General features: G+C 43.5%; 1 protein-coding gene across 13 annotated transcripts in view; it reads left to right on the top strand.

Moving 5' to 3' along the window:
• Nucleotides 1-13,615, top strand: part of KIAA1217 — a 695,304-nt gene that overhangs the window by 650,786 nt on the left and 30,903 nt on the right. For all 13 annotated transcript variants that reach the window (XM_081128701.1, XM_081128703.1, XM_081128698.1 and 10 more), the window contains one exon: nucleotides 3,705-3,865. In XM_081128701.1, coding sequence (XP_080984827.1) covers nucleotides 3,705-3,865 — 161 coding nt within the window. The remainder of the gene's footprint in view (nucleotides 1-3,704; nucleotides 3,866-13,615) is intronic.

Below are 13,615 nucleotides of genomic sequence, written 5' to 3'. Positions count from 1 at the left end.
AGACTGAACACACCTCCACACATGTGACACATCCACATGCTCCACCCACCTGTTATTTTTTTCTCCTATTTTTGTGTTAAGGTGCTCCAGTCCCTTTAAAGATATATAGGTTTTTCACTCCTTTGTTTTAAATAATTTTGTAAATGTCTTTTTTGGAGCATGGGGGAAGGAGCAGGTGTAATTTCCTTGGGATGCATTTCCCAAAGTGGAATCAATAAGTCCAAAGGGACGAAGAGTTGAGTATCTCTGGCAACACACCGCCAGTTTTCTCTTCTGAGAGGCTGAGCCAATTTACAGTGCCACCGGCAACAGGCATGTGTGTTTGCTCTCCCATGTCTCTGCTGAGTTTGGTCTTTTTCATTCTAATGTGTCAGGGCTAGATATGGTCCACAGGGCTTTCGTTGCCATAGCAGCCTTGTACAGTGCACAAAACATATTAATTCTTCCAGAACCCAAGGAAGTAAGCTGTAAGACAAGAAATATTTTGTCTGTTCTGTAGACAAGTACATGAAATTATATAGAAGTCAAGGAGTTCATTTGTCCAGGGGTAAATGAAAAGGAAAACCCAGACTTCCTGTCACTTTAGGAATATTTGATTCTGTGGATATAAGTGAACAAGGAACCACCATTGCAAAGGCATGCCATGTATTTTATACTGTGTATTATATCATTTAACACACACAACCCTGTAAGGAAGATGTTGCTTACAGCCAGCAAGAGTCACAGCCAGTCTGGCCAAACCCATGTTCTTTCTATCACAACAGAATACATTAAGTTTGCATCACATTTGCATGTAATAAATTTCATAGTGAGATACACTCGACTGAAGTAAATTACCCAACAGTGATTTGCTAGGAGAAAGAGAGGCCATAGTTTGGAAAGGGTGAAGTGCACAGAAAAGAGTGACTCATTCATTGTGCATGTTGGGAGCAGAATGTGACCACCTGCGTGTGGGTGTGGAGAGCAGATCCCAGGTCCTCTGAACCTAATCTGAAGGGGAACTTGTTTATCACTTGGGGTCCCTAGTGATCAGATCCAGCCTCATGCATGGATTTCAGGGCACCTGCCTATAGATCTCAGCCTACTGCTACCATCCCCAGCCTTCTGCACCTGCTGACACTCCAGGTGAGGAGGGGACGCTGGCAGAGGCTCCTCCTGCCTACTCTGCTCAAAGAAATAATAACCACAGCTGATTGCAGTGGGGGGCCCCCTCTGTGCCAGACACCAAGCTAAGCAGTTTACACATGTAAATGCCATTATCTCCCTCAATAATCCTTACACCCATTTTACAGATGAGGAAACTGAGAGTGAGAGAGGTTGTTATTCTGCCAAGGTCACACAACTAGGAAGTGGATACTAAGAATGATTTCCAAGCTTCTGATTTAAATAATTGAGTATATAATAGTGCCAGTGGCTAAGAACAGACCTACAGAGACAAAAAGAGGCCTGGGAAGATGAAAAGTCCTGTAGCAACATGAAGGTACTAGTATGTGGCTCTGAAGAGAGTTGTATGCTGGAGACAGACATGCAGGGGACCTCAGCAGGTGGTGGTGGTGAAAGTGGCCTCCCTGGAAAGCATGTCCAGTGAGAGAACAGGCCAGGATTTTTAAAGTTGGCCAAGGAAGAAATTAGAAAAGAAATTGACCAAGATGGAGTAGCAGAGAGATAAGAAGACAAGGGACAGGAAAATTCAAATTGACTGACAAGGGAAGAAGTGACTAACAGTGCCCAGCGTCACAGCGAGGAGATGCGTATCGGGGGGACAGCTGACCATTGCCTGCCTTATAAAGAGCCACTTCAATGAGTGATGGAGTTAGAAACCAATTTAGTGGATTAAAAAGTTATAGATGAAGATATTTTTAGGGATGAGTATTCCATAAAGGAATTTTATTGGGAAAGATATTTTTTAAACCAGTTATCAGCTTCAATTTTAACAGACGGTATGTACATTCAGGCCTCTCCTCTACGCAGGAGGTCAGTGAGGCCCCCGGTGCCCTCAGAATATAAAGAGAAGGAGGGATTTAGTGATGACAAAGTAGCTTGACTGATTCTAAAGGGAAAACTTCCTATTTATTATGATTCCCTCTGAATACTTGATCTTGAAGGTACTGTTAATTCTGACATGCTGTTGTTATTGGAAGTGTTACGGGATGTCTTACTGAAACCCTTTACCGTCGGAGGATAGTCATTGGAACAGTTACAGATGTGGCAAATGTTGCTTTTACGGGGGTGATTTTGATTAGGGGCCGGGAGACTGCCAAAAGTTGGTCAGAGCCACAGTGATGGTGGTAGCGGCTTGTTAGGCTCATAAAAGAACAAAAACTCACTGTCTGCTCCGCTGGCTTCCTATGGAAATCCTTAAAATGCTTTCTGGTCTGCTCCCCTGCCTTCCCGAAGGGGCCCATGAGAGGCCCAGAGACAATTCTATCAGGGTGTGTGCAGTCAGCTCCCCTCTGGTGTTGCTGAGGCCAAGCGTGAAGCGGACAGCGTGAGGCCCTCCCTCGCTCACTGGCACCCCACCTGTCGCCCATGGCAGCAGCCCTGCGGGCGCTGGGAAAGGAAAGGTTCCCCTGGGTGCTGAGCGGAGGTGGGAAGAGAGACCACCGCCCTGTAACCACTCCAGGGTATGCGAGGCCAGCCCAGCCCGCTGCACACCCTCCACTGTGAGCTTCACGGGAAAGAGTTTAACAGCCCCTTCGGAAGTGGGGAGGGGCGGGGAGGGGGGCGGGATTTTACTCTGGTGGCTTGTTCCATTCAACTGGGTTGTTCTAAAAAAAATAGCACTTCCTTTTGATTCCTGTATCTTGATCATCCTGTAAGTGCTACTTTGGATCCTTTTTAAGCAAACTTGATCAAAGCAGGCCCTTCCCAGATGAACTTGTAAAATGAATGAGGCTTATTTAAGTTGGACTCAAGGAGCCAGAGTATGGCAGCTAGAAACTATTTAGGAAGGGTTTCTTCCTGCTGCCTGGATTCCTCTCCTAAAGAATTCTCACTTCACACCTGGTTTTCTCACTAAAGGAGATGGAGCAGAGGTCCTGCTTCTTTTGGTCTGGAAAGCTAAGATTCAGGAGAAACTCGGTTCTTATTAGTTTCCTGTGGTGATCAGCCCAACCTGTGCCCAGAACTAAGTGCGTGTTCTTGGGGTACATCTGCCTGCAGGAAATAGCCATGGAATCACCTGCGTTAGGTCCCAGAATTTAAAAATTATTTTTCTGTTATAAAATCACAGATATTCACTATGCAGATTTAAAAATAGAAAAGGTAATAACACAAAAAATGTATAAAACACATCAAATACCAACAGTCAGAGACAGACACTGTTGATACTTTGTTATAGATACATCTGACTTTTCTCTGCAAACCTGTGTACATCTAAAGGAGATATGTAGACAGACAGACAGGTTCCTTAATTAGCATCCTGCTTCACACACTGCACTGACCTGCCTCCCTTTGGCACTAAACTTCTAGAACATGATTTTTACAAACTGCATGCTGCAATGTTGCGTGATGGTTCCTTAATTTATTTAAACTTGATTCCATATTTTTGCCTGTAGAGAACTAGCATAATTTTTTTTTTTTTAATTTTCACAATGAAGGAAATGGGCATGTTTAGAGTTACCAAGTCGTCTATGTTGGGGTGGGACTTAACTTAGACTTTCCTTTCTGGCTTTCTTAGGTTCTTTGCTGCTCTTTTCTCATAGGAACTCCCCTTGTTTCTGGTGGGAAGACTCTCAGCACCCTGGAGGGGCCACCCAGCCAGCCCCTCCCTGCCAGCACCTCGGCCGTCCACATGAGCCTGCTTGACATGAGGCGGAATGTGGCCGAGCTCAGGCTCCAGCTGCAGCAGATGCGACAGCTCCAGGTACACACGGTGTTGCGTCCCGACGATGTCTTCTGTCTTATTTGCCCAAAGTCAGCTTTCTCCTCTCCCACACCCCTAGCCCCACAGCACCTTCCCAGGGTTCTCCCCACCATCCTTTCCTAAGGGTGAACTGACACCTGTCTAGCAGAGCCTTAAGGGCATGGTTTCCTCCCTCACACACATAATCTGGGTCTAGAGCCTTCCACTGCAGCCGTGGTCCATGTAGAACCACTTCTTTAAGCTATGCGTGCCTTTACACATGAAAAACCCATTAAACATCTGTTTTTCCGAGGAGAGCTGAAAGCAAAGGAGCCCCGTGGAGCATAGTAAGAGCCAGTTAAGGCTTCCTGTTTAGTGTTTCGGCCGCTTGCTTCCCCCCAGCGAGCAGGCACAATGGTGGGACAGCCAGCTAAGCTTTTGTTTTTTACAAGTAACTACAGTATATTTAGAAATATGAGTTTAAACTAGATGACTAATTCATAAGGAAAAGAAGCCATCGTGGATGATTTTGTTGAGGAAAACATCTGCATTCTATCTGGATAGTATGTTCCTTAATATTTTCCTTCCCTTTTTCCATTGTTAAGAAATATATGCACTCTATGGGAACCAAAAGGGAGGGAAAATGACCCTTTGTGTCACGAATCTTGGTGAGCCAATCCCATAAATCCAACGAAGGGAATAATGTATCTCCTGGTGGTGGGGACTGAGGAGCTGGGGAGGGGCCTCTCTTAGTGAGATCAGGTGTCTGCTTTGTGTATCACCCTCAGGCCTCCTGCCTTTTGTAGGAGGTTGATCACTGAGGCTAGAGGGCAGCCTCCTTAACTTTGAGGAGCTCATAGTTCAACATTGGTAAAAGGCAGGCCCACCCAGGAGCCTGCAGCCAGCGGGGTGTCGCCTTTTCAGCCAGGGAGGTCCAATAAGGAAAAAACTTAAGACCTCAGCCCTTTCTTCCCTCAGCTCGCCGATGCACGAGCCCTACATTTTTCACCGCTTCATTAAGCCAAGAAGACAATCTCCCCTTACTCTACCTGCCAGAGAATAAACCAAAAGGCAGCTGCCTTGAGAGACCCTGTCGTGGATTTTAAGGTGTGATACACCTGAAAACATGGCCCATGGCTCAGTGCTCAGGTCTCCAAGGCGACTCTGTCCCTCAGGCAACGTCCCAGGCACCTTGGATGTCCCATGCAAATTCATTTACGTACTTTTATGAGTTATGTCATCTGTGAAGTTCCCCATCCTTTGCATTAGCTTGTCCTTGTTTTACAATTTTTAAAGACACTTTGCAGTGAAATGAAGTGTATGGGTTGGGCTGAGGGTGTGTGCCGAATGGCAAAGTCCATTGCCCACAGTCTCCAGGTGGTAATTTAACAAGTGAAGTGGAGGAGGGACAATGGCAAGGTGACCCCTCTAAAGAGCAGTCAGCAGTCAATTCTAGCCAGCTTTTAACCTGAAGGCCATTACAGTCAGTGTTCCTAGACATTTCAGCATTTCAAGAGAATCAGGAAATACAGGTTTTTATGAAATATCTATATTCATTTTTAAAATGTTGGAAAATAATTAAAAGCCAATTATTTAGTACTCTGCAAGCCAAGCAACACATGTGCAGGACAGAGGGTCTTCCCTCTCCCAGGTGCTTATGGAGGGCAAGCCCCTCTCACACTGCTCCTTCCTTTTAGCACCACCTGCTGGCCATTTGGAAATTGTCTCTCCTCAGTGGACACACAAGAAAAAAGGTCCTAAATGTATTGTTTGTATGGTAATATCTACTGCTTTCAAAAGTGAATATTTGTTGGTTTGAGGGCAGGGGTGGAATTGCTGTAGCATAAACATCGCTGAAGTATGGCAAATTTGATACCAAGATTGTGATGTGTGTGGCTGTGACATCACCCTGTTGGTGGCTGGCATTGTTTGGTCCTCTGGCTGGCTGGGAGGAGTCTCCCACAGTTTGCCACTCCTTGCAACCCTTGAACTGTGGAAGCTCAATTGCAGAATTACAGCTTCTCAAACAAAGCAGCCCTCCAGTCAAGGTCTGGGAATGCGGTCTTAACCACACGAGTTCCTTTACTGCCCAGAACTGCTCAGCCTTTCTGGCTTTGGGCGTGTAAGGAACAGTGAGCAGACATGCTCTTGAGCTTAGAAGTGTTTGCAGTTCTAAAGAGCAGACATATGAGGAGAGATAAGCACTTTATCTCCTAACCTGGCTGCTGTTGCTTCTACCTCGGTTTTTGTATCCTCTGTGTGTCCGTCAGCTTTCCTTCCCGTCCAACCTCTGTCTTTTCAGTCAGGGGAGTCTATGTAAAGCAAAAAGAGTTCAGAATAATTAAGCTGTCCCGACACCAGGTCTCCTTCAGCGTATGTGTTCTATACTCCAAAAATGAAGTACAGCCCCAAAGTGATTATAAGTCCAATAATGGAGCTATCATTAGAGATACATGAAACTCTATAGAATAGTCTCAAAAGAACAAAAATTGAATTAGAAATTCAAGTGTTCTTTGAACTGTGTTATAAAATAGTGAAGCTGAATGAAATCTTTTGTGCTTGGCAGCTGGTTCCAGTAATTAGATAATTAAATCACTGGAAAGTCCTAGACTATAGATCATGTCCTGTTTGAGCATTTCGTTTCCAGAACTGATGGATTATTCTCAAGAAAAGAAATTTGATACAGACACAGCGTGTTGGGTAGATTTTAATAGGGCAAAAACAATGCCAAGAGAGGCAAAAGGATCCTAAGCAGAGGGTCAAGAAAACCCTTTATGTCCTCTGCTGTCCAGTTTCACGTCAACTGTAGGTATTAAGAGAATGGTCCTTAGTCATAGCTACCTAATAGAATCACTTGAGGCCTTTAACAAATATATAGATAGCCAAGCACCAACCACTGTCATAGTCTGACTTCATTGGTATGGGCCAGAGGCATGCACTGATAATTCTAGACTGTTCCAGGGTGAGATTCTAGAGTGTTCCGGACACTTGACTTTAGAATGTTCCACGGTGAGAATTGCTCTCATGTATTATGACTGCTCAGTTCATTGTGCTAACTCTTGAAAATGTTGAGATCTTAGGCAGCTGTCACAGGGTGAAGCAGAAACAAATGGGGTGTCTGCACCCTGAAAGTGTGAAAGACATACCCAATGACTTTAAAGCCCCACCTTTAAACAGTGCCCTTCATTCCCAGGGGTTAAACATGTGTGTTCTCTACTTAGTTATAATTGTTATGAGAGCTGTACGGAGCTTTATATTGTTATGTTCCCATTCTCAGGTAACAGTTGGGTCTGCCATTAGCTGGCAGTAATGGTAAAAGGGACAGGTGAAGGTCTTGTGCCTAACAAATGCTCCCTTCAAAAGATGATTACCTTGCCCGGCTGGGCAGGGCTCAGCAGTTGAGCATCGACCCAGGATCCAGGAGAGCACAGTTCGATTCCCGGTCAGGGCACAGGCCCGGGTTGCGGGCTCGATCCCCGGTGGGGGGCGTGCAGAAGGCAGCCGATCAATGACTCTCTCATCATTGATGTTTCTCTCTCTCTCCCTCTTCTTTGTCTCTCTGAAATCAATAAAGATATATTTAAAAGGAAAAAAAAAAAGATGATTATTACCTTTTCTGATATGAATTAGAAAAAAAATTATGAGCTACATCCATTTTCTAAAATGCCACAGAACTTGGGTTTTACCAAATTAATTCTGTATCCACAGAAGTGACCGCAGCTCTGCCCCTTTCTGGTGGCCTCTGGAAGAGATGGTACAAGTTCAATGTGGGGGTCAGGTGAGGCTTGGCTAAAGAAAGGATGGATACATCCTTCCTTCTCTCATTCCCACGATTTTTTTCCTGGTCCCTAACTCCTTATTCTGCTTCCTGATAAGTAAAGAACGGGGTTATTCTGAACTTAGTGCTCCATTTTTAAAACTATTGAGAATTTACTGCGTCTCCCTAAGAGAGGGAGGAGTTAACACAGCAACATTAAAAAGAAGCATAGGAGTATACAGAGCCCTGATGTTTGAAATGATATAATTCAGTACAGTTACCTTAAGGTGTCTTTTCATAAGAGTACCTAACAGAAATGTGTCAGAGTACTACCATTTATCCTCTGACGTCCAAAACAATGGTCATGGAAATGTGTATCCCTGAGAAAAGCACATAGAGGTAGGCCCATGCTGAGCAGACCCAATAAACAGAACTAGTGCGGGATTTGACAGTTAGGCAGGCTGGCATACGGTGTGCCAGGCCCTAGTCATGCCTTCCCACAGAGGCCGGCTAAGATGAGGAGACTTCTCCCAGATATCATGTCGTTGTGACCAGGTTTCCTTTACCTTGTCCTGACAGCCTGGGGAACTTTCCAGGTGGTCAAGAGTCATTCTGGGGTCTGACTGTCATGAAATTTCCTGAGTTTTAGTAGGACCACTGTTCAGTGTCACTGCTAGGCAGCAAAATTAGTTCAGCTATACTACTGATCAGTTTAACTATATGGTTGACAAGACCAATAGTATTAGATTTTACCTAAGAAATTATGATTGAGTATATGAGGTAAATGTCTATTTTGAGGTGGGTGGAATTGGGTTTGGGCAGTTTCCTACTTTCTTGAGAGAGTTGATATGGATAGCTTATTTGGCCCAATTTAATTTTTAATGGCCAAGTGCATAATTTCTGTTGAAGTATTTTTTATCAAAATGTCAAGGCACGGCATTTACAATAAACATATGTTTCCAGCGATGAGGGATACTGCAACTGTGCTTGCCTTGCCACTGTTGACAACCAGAAAACTGAAAAATAAATGTGTGAAACAACTGTTTTTAAATTTTGGACAACAAGCAATGCGGGATTGTGATCCTTAGGAGAATGGAAACAAAGGATCTATACCTACAATTGACTCAGCTTCCTCCCGGGGGCACCTTTCAGATCATAATGCAGAAAAGGGTAACCCAAGCATAGCACTGACACTTAATAGAAGAGGTACTATCAAAGTGTAGAGGGTTGAAGCAGCTAGAATTTGTGGAGTGGAGTACCAAACGAGGGCTCTCTGCAGAGAAAGAACTATATAAATCTGTGGGTCTGTTATTGAACAATAATAAGCCCCGTGCATGTATCGTGAAGGACCACTAAGCCAGGCAAAAACAAAATGCAGGCTGTAAGATAACAAATTCCCAGAGCTCACAAAGGGCTGGGAGATGTTCAGGAGTCTTGATTAGTCATCTGGGACATTCAGTAGAGACCAGAGAAGAGCCATGTTCAGTCTTAGGACTAAACTAGACCCAGAGTAAAAAGTACCCCAGATTCTCCCTAACAAAGATGAAAACCAAGCCTCTAGAGATAAAAAAGTATCCACAAGTCACTGAAACAATAGCAAGAGAAAGTTCTCTGTAAAGGAAAACAGCAAAATCCAGAACTGTGTGCCCAGCACCCAATAAAAAATTACTAGATGTGTGATGATTCTGGGGAATGTGACTCATAACTTTAAGAGAAATCCATCAGTGGGTATCTGCCAGAAGTGACAGGAATAATACGATCAGCAACAAGGGCTTTGAAATTGCTATTATAATCTCAAGGATTTAAAGGAAAACCTGGACACAATGGTACAAGAAATGGATGATATAAAAAATATCTAAGTGGAACTTTCAAGAACTGAAAAACACAATATCTGAATAGACTTAATAGAAGACTAATCACTGCTGAAACAAAATATCAGTCAACATGAAAACAAATAGAAAGTATAAAGAGAAAAAGGACCAATGAAAATGAACCAAAACTTAGTGATTTGTGGAACAATGTTAAGTAGTTAATGGGAAAGAGAAAAACATTAGAAGAAATCGTGCTTGAAACTTTTCCAAATCTGATGAACACTGTAAACCCACAGACCAAAAAAGCTCAATAAACTGTGGCAGGACAAGCACAAATGAAACTACACTAACATATATTGGAATCAAATTTGCTAAAAACCAGGAGTAAACAGAAAAAATCTTACAAGCAGCCAGAGGGTGGGGAGGGAAAGACACACTGCATAAAGAATTAACACTGAATTCTCATCAGAGACAGAAGTTAAATCAGAAGATAATGGAAAGACATCTTTAAAGTACTGAAAGGGAAAAAACTCTCTCAGAAAATAGAAGACACTTCCCAGCTCATTTTATGAAGCTAGCATTACCCTAAGATTAAAACCTCTCATTTTTACTTAAAAAAAACAAACACCCACAGACTGATATCTCTCAAGAAAATATGTTTAACAAAATGATAGCAGTTGAATGCAGCAATATCTTAAAAAGATAATACAGCATCTTTGGCTTTATCCCAAGAATGCAACATTGTTTTAATATGAAAAAATGAATCAATGTATTTGACCTTATTAACAGAATAAAGGAGAAAAATCATATTTTAATAAATGCTCACAAAGAAAGACAAAATTCAATACTGATGATAAAAACACTCATGACTCAAGGGCAAGAAAGAAACTTCCTTAACCTGATAAAGGATGTCTGAAAAAAACTATAGAACCTATAGTTAGTGGCGAAACACTAAACACATTCCCCATAAAATCAAGACCACGGCCATGGAAGGCTGCTCTCACTTCTGTTGAAGCTGTACTGAAGATCCTGGCACGTACACTAAGGCTAGAAAAAGAAAGAATAAGTGTACAGAGAGGAAAGTAAAAAGTCTGATTGGCTTTACTCGCAAATGACCCGATTGTATACATATAAAATCAAATAGAATTTATTTTTTAAATATTATCAAGAAAAGTGAATTTTGATAAAATCACCAGCATCAAATCAGTAAGTAAAATGTAAAAACTTTAGTACACACAAGGTACAAAATCATACACTGGGTTTCCCCATGCAATGAAAGAACTGCACATTGAAAAGAATGAACTGCTAAAACAACTACGTGGCTGGATCTCAAAAACAATATACTTAAGGAAAGAAGCCAGACACAAAAGATTTCATATCATATAATTCTATTTCTGTGACGTTCTAGAACAGGAAGAACTAAATCCATAGGGACAGAAAACAGATTGGTGGTTTCCTTGGGCTGGAGGTTATGGGATTGTTTACAAAGAGTCATGAAGGAATTTTCTAGGGTGATAAAAAAAAAAAGTTATTTCTCTTTTTAGTAGTGGTTACTTTGGTGTATATATGTTTGTCAAAACTCATTGACGGTGCTCTTAAAATGGCCATACAGATGATCCCCCACTTAGCATGGTTCAGCTTACAATTTTTCAACTTTACCATGGTGTACAAGCGATACACATTCAGTAGAAACTGTACTTCAGATTTTGAATTTTGATCTTTACTAGGCTAGTGATATTTGGTCTGATCCTCTCGTGATGCTGGGCAAGCGATCACAAGGGTAAACAACTGGTAATCTACAGCATAATCGTAGTGTTACATGATTTTGCCCAACTGTAGGCCAATGCGCGTGTTCTAAACACCTTTAAGGTAGACTAGGCTAAGCTACGACGTTCAGTACTCTAGGTGCATTAAATGCATTTTCAACTTACGATGGGTTTACGAGGCCCTAACCCAGTCGGTAAGTTGAGGAGCATCTGTATTTTACTGTTTGTAAACTATACCTTAAATGAGTTTGTTTTTTTAAGTTAATTGAAATGTTGATATCACTGCTAAGCCAAAATAAACGTAATGACGTGAAGTGCTGATGACTAATTTATTTGAAGCATTTAGAGAGAGGTGCTGCCTTCGGCACCTTTTCACACGCTACTGGGGTGGAGGCCTGGAGACCATGGCGAGAGAACGCCAGCGGGGTGGGGTGGGGTGGGCACGACTAGGGGAGGGTGGAAAGAGCACTGCGCCACGTGTGCTCCTTCGTGACTCGCTCATTGTTGCCCACGTGCCAGCCAAGGTGCTGCTGAAAACTCCGGGTCGTCCCTCTAGCTGGCTCCATAAACCGCTTTTTCTGGGAAGGAGGGTCATGCAGCCTCCCCTCCTCTTCGAGTGGTATATTTGAATATTACATGCATTTGTGTTCTGATATGTCTGCAGGCTTCTCGGAAACATTGAGAGTCAGTCATGTAGCAAATATGCGTTGGGCTCGTACCGTGTGCCGGAAACTGTGCTTGTGCCTGGGAATGAAACAGACCCACCCCCTGCCTTGCTACCTGGCGCCTCTACCTAGTGGATGATGGTTGAAAGATTACTGCTTTGAATTCAAAAATCCCAGTTCTCATCCTGATTCTGCCTTGCGGTTGCCCCCACGTGATTCTGAATAACTTTTAACCTCTCAGAGCTTCACTTTTCCAATCTTTCCCGTTTCAGCCTTAAGAATGTTGAATAGTCTTTCCGTAATGTCCAGCTTGATAGCCGCTGCTGCATCCGCTGCTAACTAGACCGGAACTTTACTGGAACTCGCCTGTAAGATTTATGCAAGAGGGGCAGAGGACTGCGCCACCCAGCTCACGGCGCAGTGACATCATCTATTCATTCAAGGGCCCTTTTCTCAGACCACGGTGCTCACCCTTGATGGCACATCAGAATCATCTAAGGAGTTTTAAAAATTCTCATTGCCGAGCTGCACCTCAGACCAGAATCTCAGGGGTGGACCCAGGCGTCAGTCACTTTTTGACACAATTAATCATCTACTTATTTGTCCCTTTACGTGCCCATTTTCATTTATTCCCCAGACCCAATGGAAATAGCTCTGGGATTTGACACATGGCATTGAATTTGAGTATACCATTTTGATATACCATTTTGATAGTAGTATTGCTGTGTGTATTTAACAACCACGGCAAGGCAGGGCATTAGAACTGAGCCCACACCACGTCTGAGCCATGGGTCCCTCTATATTTCTTTCATCTAAGAGTTTTTAGATCTTTGTTGTCCGTTAAGCAACATTGCTGTCAACTCAATTCATGCATTCAACCCGTAGTTATTGAATGCCTGCTATGTGCATGCACTGTGTCCTGCAGACTCTGTGGAGAGCAAAAATTAACCGGCTGGAAGGAATATGACGAGCAAAGTCTCCCTGTGGCAGAAAGGAGCTTGGCCACCCAGAAGAACTGAAAGGATGTTTACGTGGCTAGAGCAGAGAGCGTGCCAGCTATATGCAGCGTGAGGCGGTCGGCGTATTAGAAAGGGCCTTCCTGCCCAGCACCTTGGGGCAGAGCTGTAGCTGCAGAGATTACGGGAGGAAGTTGCCCTCTGTGCGTTGTCTCCAAACATGGTGACTTTCAGCAGTATACTGGCTGACTGTTTTTAATACCACAATAAAAAGACATTATTAGCCAAAGCAGTAGGAGAGCATGATCATGATTCATACAGGGGAGGTAGCCCAAGAGTGGCACATTTTTATCTGATCCCTTCCCAGACAAAACCGCAGGACCTGCCCCAGGGTTATGCTCCCTGATAACAGTAGCTGGTATGTACTGAGAGCTAGGGTTGTGCCAGGCACTACTGTGAGCACTGTATTGCCTCTCTGAATGTGCATTACCAGCCTGTGAGATGAAAGCTATTACTAGCCCTTTTTTTTTTTTTTTAATCCTCACTTAAGAATAGTTTTTCCATTGCTTTTCAGAGAGAGTGGAAGGGGGAGAGAGAGAGAGAGACATCGATTGGTTGCCTCCCGCATGTGCCCCAGCCGGGGCTAGGGATCGAGCCTACAACCAAGGTTCGTGCCCTTGGCTGGAATCGAACCTGGGACTCCTCAGCCCGTAGGCTGATGCTCTAACCACTGAGCCAAACCGGCTAGGGCACTATTCCTTTTTATGGATGGACATAGAGAGGTTAATAACTTGGCTGTGGTCCCACTGCTGCTAA

Source organism: Miniopterus schreibersii (genome assembly GCF_964146895.1).
Source record: "Miniopterus schreibersii genome assembly, chromosome: 1".
Taxonomy (NCBI): Eukaryota; Metazoa; Chordata; class Mammalia; order Chiroptera; family Miniopteridae; genus Miniopterus; species Miniopterus schreibersii.
The sequence above is the reverse complement of the archived record's forward strand: the minus strand, read 5'-3'. Positions and strand labels throughout refer to the sequence as shown.